Below are 17830 nucleotides of genomic sequence, written 5' to 3' on the forward strand. Positions count from 1 at the left end.
TATATACACACGTGTTGGTTTTTTACAGAACATCCTCACTTTATTTGCTTTCTTGATTACGTTGCAGATGATGTAACAACCAGTTTCCACATTTTTGTGTACAAGCAGTTGTAACACTCTCCAAACGCAATCAGATGTTCTGCGGTAACCAAGGACTCGGATCTATTATTGCACGAATATTGATCTATTTGACATTATCTCTATTTGTAAACCACCAATCTGTCTGTTAATGTTTTGTTTAAATTAACGTCTATGCGACAAGTTACCAAGCAGCAAAAACCAAAATACTTTCATTTGGCGCATTGTGCTAGTCATCAGAGGTAAACAACACCAGCTGTGCAGGGTGGGGCGTATCTAATCTTTTTAATGTACAATGGAAATGATCGTAAATTTACCAACGACTTTTACCGTATAACTGCCACCAAACCTGAACGAACACAAAATCCAATATTTAATATCGAGTTTGTTGTAGCAACAATAATTCATTTAAGACAAAAAATCACTGAAAGGCGACAGAAAATACAGAAAATTTAATTACAAATAATTCTCAACAAAGCATGTAGCATATTAAACATATTCTGACAAGTTACAAAGTTATTGGCATTCAATTGCCTAAACTTGCCTCAGAGAATGTTATGCTCAGTTTCTTATACTATTGTTTTGCTATACATTTTCTTAACTTCAGTAGAGAAGGGCAGGAAATTACAAAAATGTCCAAAATAAATTCAGTTCCATATAAAAATAGGGATGCCAATTAAGGTCGTTGCATTTGCCAACAAATTATTTGTTTTCATGAATCCACAAGCTTTGGAGGTTAACAGAGAGCACTTCGTTACTGAAGAGACATTGCACAGCGATTAATCGCAAAGAATTTTATGCCATTTGAGAAGCAACAGCCGTCACCATTATTCGTAACAAGAGATTTTTTTTGGTAACTCGGCAACCTCGGGGCAACACGGCGGCCGGTTAAAATACTTTCCCTCAGGCGCATATACTGTCCGCGGGCCGAAATTTTATGACGAATGCTTTAACCATTATTTATCAAACAACTTTACATCAGGAATCGGCAAAGAAGTCTTGGTGCCTTAAAGTAATAAATCAACATTCAGTAAACAGAAATGAAAGATGTAAAAAAAACGCTATTTGAATGCAATTACAGTAAAAATAATTACCTACTGCTACCCCGTAACAAATACTAGAGAAGAAAGTTTCTAAGCCATACTGCTACTGTTGCCATTTTTGGCATTATTTTCGTTTGTCTCACTGTGTGTGTGACTTTCCGGCGCAAAGGTTTTGCTGTACAAGGGACTTTCTCTTATTTCCTTGGCATAAGTCATTTGATATATAGGATTGTCCTTCATGATCCTAACCCTCGGTATGTGATATGCCTTGTCGTTGGGTATTTCCGAGCCGTGCATCATTCCGTACACTGGGTTCTGGGTTGCGTTGTTTGTGAGCGTTGTGCCATAAACAAGTTTATTCTCTAAGTCCTTCGTAGGTGCCATCCCACACATTGGTATATATTCTTTAGGTAATTTTTGCACCGATGCATAAGTAGGACCGATTTCTTTCTCTTGGTCAGCATGTTCCTTGGTGTATATCGGATTGTCACTCAGTTTCCCACCATTCGTCGCACCGCTTGCGTGGCCAACGTCTGATTGCTCTATTGTACCGTATATTGCATTACCCGGCGTTTCATTCGTAATTGACAAACTTGCCATAGCGTCGTCTTGCTCTTTGACACCCTCCTTGTAATGCTTGGTAGCTGTGACTTGATTAATGTAAGTTGGGATGTTCTCATTAGATTCCTGAAAGTTAGCGAACGAATTGTCGCCTTGACCCGTGTTACCAGCCGTGTTTTCTATCAAATAAACATTGGCCTCCTTATTAGTCAAAGATTTAATTCTTTCTTCCTCTTCTTCCTCTTCTTCTTCTTTGTCCTCTTTACGCTGCGTGTAAAATAACCAAACTTTTACCGGCAATCAATTACAGACAAAGTTAACAATCAAGAATCAGGATTTAGTTTGGTTTGTTTATGAGTTTATCCGTTATTTGGCGTATCTATTTTATGCCACAGAGCATCGCAGATATAGTTGGATTCAAACTTTTTCCACTTTACAAGACAAGCCTAAACGAGATACGAAAAATCACGCTAAAGTGGTAATAAAATTTTGAAATGTTTTTTGTTATTGGTAATAAACTGATGTAATAATGTAACTAAGGTATAACTTCCCAACCTGCGTTGATTCTTCGCAATCGCATGGAAGTTGGACTCTCTTACTTTTAATGCAGAACACCACCACACATATCACCAGCAAAACAAATACGGTACATCCAACCACAATACCTACGATCAACGCCTAAAACGATAATAATCTAACAATGAAGACAAGTAAATGATATATTTTGATAATTCTGCTTTAAATGTGCACCTATGTTACATTGAATTAAACTGATTTTTAGCGAGTTAGAAATTAACTTGCAACAAAGTTCTAATGTTACTCATAAACACAGCACAATTCTGGTATACTGGTAGTAATATTCCCACCGTGTTATCAGGAGGCGGAGTGTTTATTGGAGTCGTAGAATCTTGGGCGGATGTAACTTCTGCTCCTGATGCTTCTTCTGTTGACCATGCTTCAGTCATAATGAATCCTTGCAAATAGTAAAATGTTGTTGAAGAAATAACAAAGTCCTACAGATACCACGGAAGTAGGTCTATGCTTCGCCTTAGTTATAAGATCTTACTTGCAACTCGTAACGTATCGAACAAGAATTGTAAATTTTTATTATTTAGACTTCCAAATCGCTCGAAAAAAATTGCCAGTCAATTATGTCATGAGTGTTTTGTTGTTTGTCGTGTTTATGTACGGAAGGAAGGTTTTCTGTATGATTAGACAAATAAGCCATCTGCCATAATTAAGCCATCTGCCATGTTTTGTGTTTGCCTACAGCAAATCAAAATTAGCTTTCCTTTTCGTGCGACAAAATTACAGTTGCGCCATTCGGGTAAGCCACAAATAGCTTTTTCCAGTATTTGTATTTATTTGCCCGTTCGCAACCAACTGAAATATTTCACTGTCACGCCAAGATAGTTCCAAAACTTAGGTGTGCGTCAAATGCACGCAAGGGTCGTTAGAGATGTTAAATAAACCCAAGGTTAGTGATTAGATTTATTAGTATTTGTGGTAATTGTTTAGGAAATATATTAAACATAATTTGCTTGAAGCGACTACAACAACGCATTTTGCTGCTGAGGATGAAAATCCGACTGAAAAAGTTTCAGTTGTAGATCACAGATGATGTTTCGGATCGTTGTCTGTAAGATATCTATCAAAATATACGAGGAGCTGTTTACGATCCGGGCAATTCGAGGAGGAATGGCTTCTTATTTACCATATGTTATGCCTTTCCTTCTCTCTCGATGTATTATTTCGTTTGCCTTACATCGTTCTCATATGTTAGCAAAGAAAAAGCTTCTTTTCTGTCATATTTTTGATACCGTTGTTATATAGATTGTTACATGATAAATAATTTTGTCAATCAACCACATCCAATGTGAAGTAGATTTCACCACATGAAACTAACTGGCATAAAGAACTCGTTATATATTGATTGCTGGTAGTGTATATTGATTGCTGGTTGTTTCATTTGTTGAATCATATTTTGTGACGCAATCAAACAAAAGGGCCAGAAGATTTATCCAAGCTTTTAGTGTTAAAATGTAAGCCAAATGCCTCAAATTTATAAAGTTGTTACATAGCGAAAGAATAAAATAGCGCGATACTGGCTGATTGCTAATTTAACTTGGATTTAAGTATGACGGTGATATCACCTCCAGAAAACCATTGCACACTAAAGCGAAAAATAATTTTTAACAATCTTTATTATTCATTCTTCAACTCTTATCCGTCTGCCTCCAGGTCGAATGAACATCTTTTGGATGAAGTTTCCACACCAACCTTTGAAGTTTATGTCATCAACAGAAAATTTCCGCTATGTAAACTAGATTTTACAATGTAAATTGTGGTTTGAGAAAATTTAAAAACTGGATTCAAGAAATTTTTGAGGAGAGAAGAGATCAATCTTTACAATTTTGCCTTCACTTCGTTAGGAAACAAAATATGGGAAAAAGTGGGATAACAGTGTTTGCGTCATTTGCTTTTTCTTTCTTCCAAAAAAAGTAAATTAAGTGAAAACATTGTTAACTATGACGAATCCTGAAGCCTTGGGCTAACATGCGCCAAACAACTCAATTATACATTTCATACGTACAGTAGGCCTACAGGTCTGAAAATAGGCTATATTGGATGTTTGTATATGTTGATTGTACAACACAATCAAAGCCTTGATATTAACTTCTAACCATATTTAAGAACTAATATCGTAACAACAGTGATTTACTTGTATGAATACGGATCGAGAATAAACATCACGATAATCTGGTGATTGCTGAATTATAAAAACTAAATGTGGATTTGTCAGGTGTCGCAGTACAGAGCAACGTGGAAACTAGTGATGCACCGAACTAGGCAACTAATTTCGACAGAATCAACCGAATATTCACATATTATCCCTAACCATTAGACACGATGAAATTAGAAGCACATCCTAATTGATATCAACCGCTAATTTCACATTATGATAATAATTTCCATATAATTGCTGGGTGTGAATTGAATAACTTGAATAAATATTTTATTCATTTTAGGCGGCTCTCACACTGAGCGCATAGTTCCATAAACAATGGTGATTGTAAATTGATTCTGAAGGTGATTTAACAACCTGTATAATTTGGTTTGAGAATAAATAGTTCCTCAAATCAGACAAATATACAACCAGATTGTTGCATATCACAATTCAACAATATTGATTATGTATGGCAATAAATTTTGGCATATGATTCATGTTATGTAGTAAGGCAATGTTTCCCAACCGGTGGTGCGCGTCAGCATTCCAGGTGGTACGCGAACACCTTTCTGTAATTTGCGGATATAGTTCAAATGTAAAAAATTGTCAGTAATCTCAAAATGTTTGTACCTCCATCCCCTAGCTTACTTTGTAACACTCAACTAGGTGGTACGTGTCGAAATTGTTTTACCTCCAAGTGGTACGCAACCACAAAAAGGTTGGGAATCACTGCAGTAATGCATGCAATTGATTGTGGTGAAATACGCATTTGAAAAAAAATATGGTGCTATGATGTCCAAAAATGACTGAGAACGACTGATCTAGAAATGACCAGTTTGTCTTTCCTCTAATAACTTAGTCAGATGCTTAAATATGTTAAATATGAAACTTTGTATACTGTATTGTACGCTTCCACATATAGGCTGCAACGGCATGAGGCTTTAATATACGTCAGTTATTATAAAAAAACAATAGTCATTTAGATAAGTTCAACTTCTCCTAAATATAGTACATTCAGTTTGGCCACATTGAAAAAAAAATTCGAAATAGTTTTTTTTGTAATGAGCTCATTTGTTTTTGCAGTTTTGATATCTCTGGTCTGGTGTGGTTAACACGTACGTTTCCTCGGTTTAAATTTCCGTGCGGTCACATCACCGCAGAGGGATATGTCACATAATTTAAAAGTCCCGCACAACTGCATGCAAATAAGTATCATTAATTCAATATGATTAGGCAGCATTGGCATCAACCAATGTGGCTTTTACAAACCGCTTCTGACACTGATTCAAACGACAGTCACGTGTGGCGAGACAACCTAGCCCTTTGTATCCATCTACCCTATGTACCCTTCTGTCAATCACACGACAGCAGGTCGCCCATACAATGTGAAATCTAACGTCATGCGGAAAGTATAATCCAATATAATGTAATGTATTTCAACTATTCTTGGCAAGAAACCTCGAACAATACCGATATAGTCCATTGTCATATGGGCATTACTTGAGATTAACATATAGTCAAACTTGCCACAAAAAAGTAGGAAAATCCCAAAATTGAAATATTGATATTTATGAATGCCCACACATTTTCAATTTACCTGGAATTTCGTTTTTGATACACAGGTACATTTCTCATAGGATTGGCCATAACACGGTGACAGGGATTTTTTTTACCACATTGATCTGCAGTTGGACCAAATTAACCAAGCCACAAAAGGAAATAGTCTACCACGAAACCGCTAAAACGGGGATAGGTGATAAAGATAGATGCGGTAACAGTAAATATTTGAAATATGTGAGGACAAGCTGGGTATATAATGCAGGGTTTAATTACAACCCGACGTAACAAAGTATAGATTCTAACTGTGAGATTTAAGGACATGGCGTTAGGTCATAGTATGTTGTTGTTGCTGTTGTATGTCTGGTTGCACGCAACAAATGGAAGTCCAGCAACAAAACTGTAAGTTGAACCATTCCCCAGATTATGATGGTAATCAATAACAGAAAATCAATAATTACAGCACATAATTTTCTAATTTCGTAAATTTGAACATGTTTTACAGAGGCCGAGGCAGACTAGCCAACATGGTCTGTGCCCAAGGTAAGTTTTTCAAAAATTTAAAGAAACATAATGCTTGACTATTTTCTTGATTAGGCTCACCTACCTAAAATAATTAATTGTTTTAATAATAAACTGAATCTTGAATAATCTTACAGATACAACCGCGTCCAAAGCTGGAGAGATGGTGTTTAATGGATCATGTCAACAATGCGGACAGCACTGCTGCAGTAAAGAAACAAGGAAGCGAATTATACGTAAGTTTTTTTTTTTTTTAAAGTTTTTTTTAAAACTTACGTAAAACTTTAAATGAAGCTTCGCCATGTAAACCTTCAGACAAGCAAACATGGATATTGCTATAATTTTGTGATTAACTTTCTTTTTGTTACGTTGTATTGGTTTCTAAAGAACTGTTTTCTGCCACAAAAAAGTAGATTTTAATTTACCGACGTTTTATCTGCTATTTAGCGAAGCTTGATCAGTGTTCCTTGAAAATCACGATATGCCCGAGGACAGTAGCAGGACATGCTTGAACTATCACTGCAGCATTTTCACAAAATTGATGCTTAAATTTTTAATTTTTTATCTTTGCCTAAAACCATAACTAAAACCATTAAAAATTTAACCAATCTCTTGTATGTGCCAACTATCGCTGTCAAGTTATACGTGTTTAGATGGAACAAACGCTTTGTCTGGGGAATTCCCTTGGCACGCTTCGATCTTTGATTGGGATGATGCAAATGGGTGGAAGTTGAGGTGCGGTGGCGTCTTGGTTGCACCGCAGTATGTTCTAACCGCCGCTCACTGTGTCTGGGATGCTTGCGGAGAATCAAAAAGAGTGTAGGTCACAGAAAGCACGTATCGTAAATGTAATATGAAAAATAAACAATAAATGTAATATGAAAAATAAAATGATGTCTTCGTGGTCAATCGTTTGCATAAATAAGTTCAGTCACTCGTGTTAGTATATCCGGTTTGTAACAACAAACTTTGTTGTAAACTGATAATGTGTTCTGCAACATAGATCAAGACGGAAAGTCTCGATTGGCGAAGTTGATATTGCACTCAATTCTGCTGGAGTGAGGATGGACACTGGAGGTTTGCTAGACATAAAGTCAATTGTGTGTCACCCAAGCTACACACAAAACAACGATTCATTAAACAAGTAAAACGTTTTGCTAATTCTAAATATCACCTCGATCGAATTAGTGCCAGTAAAATCGATAAATCAAGACTTTTTGCCAAAGATACGATGTTGCGGTGATCACTCTGAGCCAGCGAAGTTATCAACCAACAGCTTGTCTGAGTAATGGCGAATTTATACCAATTCAAAACAACCACTGCTTTGGTATCGGACATGGAAAAACTAATTCCGGTTTGAATTCTGCTTCTTTTGTAATAGAAAACCTTCCATCCATATTTAAACACTTAATAAAACATTAAAAAGCGCTTATATCATAACAACACGTGTTGTTTATCATCTGCAGCCCATACGACCGGCAGCTCCCGACTTCAAAAAGTGCGAGCCAAATTCATAGATATCAATAGTTGCAAGGCCCACTTCAGTAAGGATTTGGAAGACAACTTACACACATGCACATCAACTAAATTCTTCGACTCATTGGTCGGTTGCAACGTAAGTGCAGAACAATCTTAAAGTAGTTTCATTGAAAGTTATTTTAATAATTTTCTATAGATGGATAGCGGCAGCCCAGTCGTTTGTCCACTGAATCCCGAAGACCCATGTTCACCTTATGTTGTATACGGGTTGTTTTCCAACAAATGGTCTGGCTTACCTTGTCGAAAAAACCGGGTTTCAGTCATGACCAACATGTTTTCATACCGAGGATATACGCCGATCATTTGGGCCTCTCGAGAGATTGGGTTCAAACCGAGCGAATACTGCGAGGATCTTTAGTAAAACGTGAAATATCACATGTTCTGCAATATAAATAGCCGACCGGAAACTCCTTTGACCGCGAATAAAATCATTTTATATCTCGTTATAGTTAGTGGTTTGATTTGTTTGAATGATCGGGCAAGATTAAGTTGGCAAGCCGAATAGAACACTATGTAGGAAACGCACCGAAGTGGGAACAGGATTTAAGTATTAAAAACAAAGTGTTGACCGACAAAATTTGGTGCAATTGTTTGTGATCATTGTGATGGGTCTTAGTCAACAGCACAAAACCAAATTATCGAGCACACCAGGAAATCAAAATTAATTAAGATTTGCGCAGATTAAAAAGAACAAGTGAAAATACAAAATAGATTTTATTTTCAACATTTTGTCTGATTGAAAGCTTTTTTCATCGCAAAATGAGGTATCAAAATAAGATAAGGAAATACTTTTACTACAATCAATTTCTTTTTATCAACAACGTATGAACCAAGATACAACGTTGTGCAGCCGAAAAACTAGTATATTATAGCGCGTGTAAAACATTATGTCCCAATTCTTAACACTGCAATAGGTCACAAATCTTTTCAACAAAAAGAAAAACCGCTTAAATAAAAAATATTTTTCCATTTATTTTCATTGGACCCCGAAGATTGTTTTTTTAAATAGTGTAAAAATTACTTTCTAACAAAACTGCCCGAATCTCATAAATTCAAAGATACGCCACAGTACAACTTCCAGCAGTCAAATCGAGGAAGGGAAGGGAACATTGTCACTTTGTATAATCATAGAGTTTGAGTGAGCATGCAAGGTTAGGTCGGCAAATAGGAAAGAAGCAAAATTGAGTAACAGCCACACCAGCCTGACACGTCCATGCACAGCTTTATTACCTATTTCATCTGTTTAATCAGTTTCAAAACAAACTTGCATTAAATCCAGTATTTTTTTGAGAAGGAGATTACATCTTTTACCTTATTATTTTCATCGTTTATTTTTTTCCGCTTGGTGTCGAGTGAGTAGAAATGTTTGTCTGTCACCAAATCTTTGAAGTCAGCTCATTCTCAGTTGATGAAACCTGCTGGTGGTTTCATAAACATTTATTGTACACCACAAGGTAAGATAGAAAAGTAAACGTTACTTATACAATAGACCAAAAGTATTTTGAAAGTAATGTAATAACGTTTTGTATGTTGAAGGAAAAATGCTACTTAAGATTTTAGCAACAGTGGTTGTGTTAGTTGCGATCGCCTACGGGCAACAATGCAATTACGTCACAGTCACTGCTTGCGGTGATGACGTAAGCGTTTCATCTGATGGCGAAAAGGGATCAAAAGGAAATCCCGGACATCCTGGTAAGTCGGGTCCAAGAGGAATACCCGGAATAAAAGGTGTTAGGGGTGAAATGGGGCCAATGGGAAATGAGGGTCCTGTGGGCAGAATTGGAGCGAAGGGAAATCCTGGACTCAAAGGAGATGTCGGCCCAAAAGGAGAGGAAGTCGATATAATAAATTTCAAACAAGAAATAAGAAGTAGACTTAAAGGTTTCTAAATCTGGTTATTTCTATTAAATCGTAATTTACGGTTGTGCAACGCAGAACTTGAAAATCAGTCGAGTAAACTTCAAATACGGACTTTTACTTGTGCAACTGCAACTAGAAACGGAAGCCAGATCTTGTATGACGGAAACAGTGTGTTTTGTGACGACGGTTGGACGGTAAAACACTACATGATCTTTGTTTCCAACGTAAAAATGTTTCAGTCAAACAAACAAACAAACAGTGGTGGTGGTGGTGGTGGTGACTGTGGTGGTGGTGGTGGTGGTGGTGGTTTCACACTTTAAAGATTTTGAACAATAAGAGCTGTAATGAAATTATGAATAAATGTATTGTTAAAAACCCGTTTTTGTCTGAAATACTGTGTTTCCTCATTCCTACGTTTTTGTAACATAGGTTTTCCAGCGAAGATTCAACGGCTCAATTGATTTCAATAGAACTTGGCTAGAATACAAACAAGGATTTGGGAGTTTGACAGGGGAATTTTGGTTAGGTTAGATTGAAAATAAAATAAGTTCTATCAATCTAGAACATGTTTGTCTAAAACATCTTGGTTTTAGGATTGGAGAAAATTCACAGAATGTTAGACAACCAAGAATGTCGTTTGCGGATCGATCTGAGAGGATTTGACTCAACTTCAGCCTTTGCTGAGTACAGGTAGTGGAGTAAATTCTGTTAAATTGTAAAATAACTGTTTCAGCCAAAATTTCCATCAATGGGAAGGCAGACATTGTAAGAGAAACGGCTCATAGGATTTATGCAAAATATGCATGTGCTGTTAACAACTTGAGTCAAAATATAGTCATTAGTTTTTTGTCTTGCAGTCTACATGTTTACACAATGTAGAAATTTAAACGTAGTTGTTTTTTTTAACTTATTTCCGCCCTTATTACGGAATGGAATACAAATGTTTCAAGAGTAAAAAATTTTCCAGCACTGTCTATGATGGTCTGGTCAAAATAAAATAAAGAGCCTTTGTAAAGAGCGTCAAAAACTACAAATAGTTGCTTTAGGAGCAGTTCGAAAACGATTTTTTTGACAACGTTGAACCCGCTGGTTCGCACCTAAACAAGTTTTAATATTTATTCAGCTCATTTTCAATCAGTGATGAATCTGATAATTATCGGTTGCATGTTGGTGGATACAGCGGCACTGCCGGTGATAGTTTAATTAATCCTAGCAATCCCAACGACGTTCACAACGGAATGCAGTTTACAACAAAGGATAGCGATAATGACAGGTATAACTACCAAATCAGACCGAAACCGTGCAAACTTCTTTGTATCAATTGTGTAAGCCGCAGGCAGATGGGCACTGTTTCGACCTATATGGTCTCATCAGTGCAGCTGGTGTGATTTTTAGACGACTTTGCTGACCAAATTTTGCTGAAATTACTATGAACGTTTCTGTAGGTATAGCGGTAATTGCGCAACATTGAGAAACTTCGAACACGGTGCATGGTGGCATAACCATTGCTTCAAATCAGCGCTGAATGCTCGTTGGGGAAGATCGACCGGGATTTGGAGAAAAATGATTTGGAAATCCTGGAAAGGAAGTAGTGAATCAGTTAAAGAAACGATGATGAAGTTTAGATGTGATTAGCAGGGTTGGCCTATACAGTATTATTCCTATTGATTAAACCACCAAGATTGTATATGTATTAATTCACCTGTTGTGGTACCGAGCATTAGTGTCTTTCCTAATTGAGAAATGTCCAATTTACATAGTTTCAGATTTCAAAAACCCATCATTAAGTGAACACGATTGAATCACAAGGGCCTTTTCTACAGAGTTTGTAAATGATTTATTTAATGTTCCTTTTGGCAGCGGAAGCATATTTTCGTTGCATTAAAGCTTTTTGAAACGGCTTTACAAATATGTACCTTGCATCGTTATTGAGTTACAAAATATGAGATAGAAAGTTTTGTTGCAAGCAACAGCAACCTGCCCAGGTGGTGTAGAATGATATTGACATCCAAATAACTACTTATCGCCGTGAATGCTTCGTGTTGCGAGCCAAATAACATATGTTAAACATGTTGATAACCTTCGGTTATCTGCCATCGTTTCGTTGAACTTTGCGAAAACATCACCCCTTTAAACTCATGCTCTGTTTAAAAATGTTAAAACTGTAAAACAATTTGTGTTATTATGTTTATTACAATGATATTCACTACGTACTTCTGTGTTTTGTTGTACGGTATATTGTAATACAAAAACAATCAGTCTGGATTTGATTTGATTTAATTTTGAGTACAGAACATTTATAAATTTTGAGTAGCCCTTGAAATCGAATTTACTTGGAAACAAACATCCACGCATAGCAACCTGAGAAAATATACAACAGGCAAAGCGAATACTAGTGTTTTTTTCTACTGTCTTGGCACTTGCTTTTTCTGTAGGCTACAGAAACTTGCCTACATTGCATATCACCAAAGAGAATAATAGCAATCCTTGCGGTCTGTAGGTTAAGAGTATGTTAGTCTTGATGTGTGCTAATGATTCTAATCATTACGATTACTTTTGTTTTATTTGTTGCTTTTAGTATAATGAGGAAGCTGTATATGGAAAATATATATATCCAAAAAAGCAATATCTTGGTTGGATGATTAAGTGGAAATCTAGGCCAGTCCTTGGAATCACTTTCTGCAAGAATTTCAGTGCTTTTATCCCAAAACCAACCCAAGTTATCAGTGGGATCTATGCTTTTTATAAACATTTTTACAAAATAAAGCCAAAAAACACAACAATGTTTCAGCTTTTTATATCGTGTGTGATCTGGTACTTTATAAACATATGGGTTGCGTTGAACAGATGAGGAAAGTTATTGAACACTGTCCGTGTTGTACAACCTTCAACATATTTTTATAAACAAAGACATTCATTCAAATAATATAACATACGATTGCAAAATGCTTCACAAATTATGTTGTGATATATTCCAACACAAATTCCAATCTACGTTGCAATTTCCATTAGCAATTACATCAACTATCTGTTGGTTAGCTCATGGAGGTGATTTAACAATAGTTGATTTTTCATTAAATTCACTCCCAAGCCGTAATGAGTTCCGTCAAAGCTATGTACAAACTTTGAAAACGGGCTAACATCGAAATAGGTAATGTCGGTCACCGCACAAAATGCTTTAATTTCTTCGGCAAAAGATATTGTAGCTTCATAACCCTGTGATGACCAATACGTGTTTGGTTTTGTTAGGCCAGGAAAGGTAGTCGAGACAAAATATATTCGAGGCCACTTGGTGGCAGCAGAGGATATCTCGTAATACTTTTGTCTGACGACCAACATAGGAACCAAGTAATTGCGTATGATATAATGTGCTTGCATAGCCATATGCAATCCTATGTGTAGAAATATTGCAGAGCCTTCACGTCCAACCAAACTCTTAACAATGTCAATGTATGGCTCTGGGGCAATACTGTCAGGAATCGTGGCCTCGACCGTAAAATTAGGTTTTAATCCCCCACAAAGTTTTTCCGGTTGCTTCAGATCGTCGAATGAACGAATGACATTTCGGCATTGCGTGAAGAAAAACCTTTCCCTGCGACAATACAAGCGCGAACTTTCCAACATGTTTTCGCTCCACGCTCCGCTCACTGGATCGTCTGTGAGAATCATCAACATGGCGTAATACATGTTACGCATGAGCGAGTCTCCAATAAAATGAATAGAGTTGAAGGGCGACCTCTCTATGACGTCACATGCTTCGGTCGCGGTTGAGTAGTTGCGCCAGACGCATCGCTCGTCTTTGGCTTTCCATTCGCTCAACTCAGAGTGTTGGTAATTTCTCATATCCACGCAGCTGAGGAAACAATTTCACATAGTATGAAAAGCACGCCTGAGGTCGAAGCCTAAACTTTACTTATATCACTAAAACACAAATGGGTTTAAGATTTAAATGTAAACCTTTCCTTCATGAATTTGTATCTTTTAGACCAAAAATCAACATATTCTGTGTTACATAATCTTGTATTCGTTATACCAAAAGCTGGCTATTCAACTTTTGAAAAAACTCACTCTGAACAGTTGCATTTCGCAGAAGAAAAAATACACTTTCCGTCCTCAGCACTATCACAACACGGTGTACCACCATAGGGGTTGCACCAACCGGGTAACTCCGGCCACAGCGACGCAGCCATTTTGGGAAGTGAGCTGAAGCGAAAATGCGTTGGAATGTTTGGTGATATTACATAACAAACAATGGAATAAACTTACTTATTTCTTCCACATTTTCCGTCGTCACGCCACAATTTTTCAGTTATTAGAAGCCCCTGCCGATAGCTTTGGTAAATAGAATCGTAGTAGGAAGCATTTTTTTCCGGGTTTCTCAGAGGTATCCACTTGCCAATGGTCATGTTGTGTAAAACATTTTCGCAAGATATTCCAGTTTCTTTAATTTTCGAGTAAATTTGAGTGCATGGAAATAAATGTTTTATATCTGGGTTCCATTTCCACAAACTCAAGTTGGAAAAAACACGGATGAAGAAAACAAGAACAAAAAGAAAAAACCTTCTGTATGTGAGTTTCACCATGTTATAATTACCCGGTTTATATATTTTTATCAAACCTGCAACTAAATAGTGATATCATAGGGTTAACGGTTTGACATTGAGTCATGTCAGAGGAAGATACATCGGTCGACATTTCACTCATTTCATTCCTGTGCTCTTTGACAACTACAGTTGTAGCGCATGTATGTACATTGTTAAATAGACAGGAATATAAGCACTCTGCTTTTTGATGCCGAAATATCTGATTTGTGTCAGAACTCCGAGTTTGAGGATATAACAGTTTTCTGAAGGTGGTCGATCTGAAACACCCAGCACCGCAGCGCCAAGCAACCAAAATCTGCATTTATAAAAAAAAACTATACGGGCTTGGAGGCGAAAAGTAAGCCCACAAGTTTAAAATAAGCACGTTTCTTTAAAATAAGCAAAAAAATGCAACATCTGTGTTCAGTGACAGTTAAAGGGTTTGGGGTTTATTTCTTTGTCGTCCACTGATGAGAGTTTGCTGTATTGGCTATCACCGATGTAATACCACTCCATCCATTACACAAATGAAACTTTCAGTATTTTACGAAAAACCGATGGCATTGCCTCTTTGTTTCCCTAATCTGTGTGATTACCGAATGAAAAATCATTATCAATTTAAACCAAAGGCCCCTGGTAGGCTGTCGATCGCGCACCGTATTGATATATGCTTATATGGTAAAATTTGCAAAGCGTAAGACATCATTAGTTTCTCCAACTGCCAAATAAAAAAAAACAGAAACAAAAAATGAAAACAAAACGACTACTAAAAGGTCCTGTTGTGGATGAAAAATAAAGCCGTTAAGTCGAATTTACCGATAAAGATGACATGAGATGTGTCGGCAACAGCCAGCACTTGGAAGTCAAGGTGTTACCCAACGAGTCAGTGGCCTTGCTTCCAGGATCGCACAAACTTATCTGAGCAACAGTATTTCCAACCATATTGCGTCTTTCGCCAAAGGAATTAAGCCTACAGGCTTTCTGTCGCAGAGGACCAACAATGTTTAACAAACTTTGTGTCACTGCAAGCAGCTTGCCTACCACATCCAACATCTGGAGACTGGCCAATCGGCCCCTTGTGGCTATTGTGCTCTGTGTGGGCACTATGACAACCATGAGTCCATGGTTCCCATGATCACTTTTCTGTATATACCCAGCGGCACACTAACGTTGCGTCAGCGACTAACACGTCGCGACTACATGACCTATGTGGAGCCCTGTATGTAGGGCAGACGAAAAATATTTTTTCCACCCACTGGAACGCCAACAGGTCTACCTGGCATCGGTTTTTGTACTCGCTAAATAGCAATGCTATGACATTCAGGAAACCATTACCTAAACAAGCACAATAAAACCTTTCAGCAAAGACCTTATTTAGGCGAAATGTAATTTTCTAAAAACATCTACTATCTGAACTGTCTATACAGATCACTTTGCTAATTTTAATATACAAGCATTTCAATAATCATTTGCTGAGGTTGTGCATGCAAACGTTATTTTTAACAAAAACGCGCCTAGTGTCGCAATCTACAACAAAGAAGTGTGTGTCGGCATGAAAACAGCTGCTGATCGACTTGTCGACGTGGCTATACAACTAAACAATAGCAGACGGTATTTCCGTTTGCCCCATTGGTAGTAGTCAATCGACTTTTGGAGCTAAATTATAATCCACAGTGTATTATCCAATGTTGCAAACATATAAACATATTATGCAGTTTCTGACGCATAGAAGTTTTATATTTTCTTCAGTTTTTAAATTAAAATAACAGTTTCTAAATATGTTTGCACGGACATATCACCTTTTGCCACTCGCGTTATACCAGTTTCAACAGCAAGTTACACATAACATATATGTAAAAATTTTAAATTCACCTTTTTATGATCGTTATGATAATGAAAACGTCATCACATCTCTACTTGGAAACAATCAAGCAAATCGGAAATAAGCAATCTGTCAATCAAACGTTTCGAGTCGAGTCGAGTTGAATTAAGGTTTAGACCTTTTTTTGCATTTTTACGACAATCAAGTTTTGAGTTGTAAATTCGTACATAGTATTTTAGCTAAACAGAAAGTTTTTTTTGACGAAATTGACTATTCCGACTGTTTAAAATTAGCCCACCCCCTTGAATTGTTTGTACATTTTTTTAAAATGAAAATAGTTACATAAGAATGTGTGCTGTGAATAGACAAACTTTGGGCTAGAAGTGCAAAATATGCGTTCAAAGGACTAACGATTTATCAAGATAATGTGTATTATGTGTCTTTTATAGCGATGTTCTTTTGCAAGTCAATGTGAATTGTTAATATCGTTAAATATTACGAGATTTTATCGTTTAGCAATCATTGGTTGGAGGATATTCGGCCCAAGTGACAACCCCATGGTAAACTTCACACAAGATTACTCAAATTCTTACAATATTCCAGCTATATATATATTTGCAACTGCCAAAGGTGACCAACAACACGGTGATACGTTTCGAGTCGACATTAAAGCAAATTAGGCTCGGGGATTTAGTCGCACGTTGGTCCGCACGGACTTAAGTTCCAGCTGGGCTCAATCTATAGTTAACATGTCATGGGGAGCTACATTCGGTAAGTTCGATGCTTTGCAGCATGTAACTTCACAATCACATGCTGGACGGGTCATTGTTTGTAGCACTGTCGAAGCAAGAATATGTATTGTCAAAATGACTTGCACAACTAAAGTGAATTTGCTTCAATATGTCGCAACAAATTTTGAGTTGAATTAATCATGAATAATAACAAGTTAAGTAACCGTGAATATGTTTCATTTGTTTATAGTTGGAGACTACGAGTGATATCCTTCCCACCACAAATGAACAATTTGCGATGGCAGACAACAGTGTAAATACATCCAGCAATACACAACCATATGCTGTACGGGGTTACGGATTCATTGTTTTTGCATTACTCTTCATCCCAAAAGATTTACGTTGTATAAGACAAGGAAATACTTTAACTACAATCAATTTGATCTGATTCTTTTTATCAACACCGGTATGAAGCAAGAAACAACGTTGTGCTGCGGAAAACTAGTAGCGTGTGTAATAACGTGTTCTTAACTCCGCAATAGGTCACAAATCTTTTCAACAAAAATAAAAATCGGTCAAAGAGACACGAAAAAATAAAACGTATTAATAATTAAACTATAGTGTTGGTCATAATTTGAAAAAAAATTGGCGAAAAAAGTAGCATGATACAGCGACTGGTTTCTGAGATACAGCTGATCAAAGTTACGTTTAAACCGATGCAAACGAAATCGTGCGAAAGCGAGATTATTGTTGCGTGACGTCATAGAAGGCGCTAGTAGTGCGAGTGCTGGCAGCAAGCCTTACGT

General features: G+C 36.9%; 3 protein-coding genes across 3 annotated transcripts; 2 read left to right on the top strand and 1 right to left on the bottom strand.

Moving 5' to 3' along the window:
* The first annotated feature begins 6240 nt into the window (after positions 1–6240).
* LOC145902943 (chymotrypsin-like protease CTRL-1) lies at positions 6241–8386 on the top strand. The gene is made up of 8 exons (XM_082991033.1): positions 6241–6369; positions 6473–6510; positions 6627–6725; positions 7143–7308; positions 7493–7633; positions 7716–7843; positions 7956–8104; positions 8165–8386. Exons 1-8 carry the CDS (start codon positions 6290–6292, stop codon positions 8384–8386), a joined length of 1023 nt encoding a protein of 340 aa, XP_082847159.1. The 5' UTR covers positions 6241–6289.
* A 1183-nt stretch (positions 8387–9569) lies between these two features.
* On the top strand, positions 9570–11523 carry LOC145902944 (fibrinogen C domain-containing protein 1-B-like). Its single transcript, XM_082991034.1, has 7 exons — positions 9570–9765; positions 9838–9909; positions 9964–10082; positions 10318–10414; positions 10482–10578; positions 11012–11161; positions 11334–11523. The coding sequence occupies exons 1-7, from the start codon at positions 9570–9572 to the stop codon at positions 11521–11523; spliced, it is 921 nt and encodes a 306-aa protein (XP_082847160.1).
* Positions 11524–12912: 1389 nt separating this feature from the next.
* LOC145902945 (uncharacterized) lies at positions 12913–15413 on the bottom strand. The gene is made up of 4 exons (XM_082991036.1): positions 15347–15413; positions 14155–14329; positions 13957–14091; positions 12913–13741 (listed from the first exon to the last, which is right to left on the bottom strand). The coding sequence occupies exons 1-4, from the start codon at positions 15411–15413 to the stop codon at positions 12913–12915; spliced, it is 1206 nt and encodes a 401-aa protein (XP_082847162.1).
* Positions 15414–17830: the final 2417 nt, after the last annotated feature.

The sequence above is a fragment of the Ascidia mentula genome, chromosome 5 (assembly GCF_947561715.1).
Source record: "Ascidia mentula chromosome 5, kaAscMent1.1, whole genome shotgun sequence".
Classification (NCBI taxonomy): domain Eukaryota; kingdom Metazoa; phylum Chordata; class Ascidiacea; order Phlebobranchia; family Ascidiidae; genus Ascidia; species Ascidia mentula.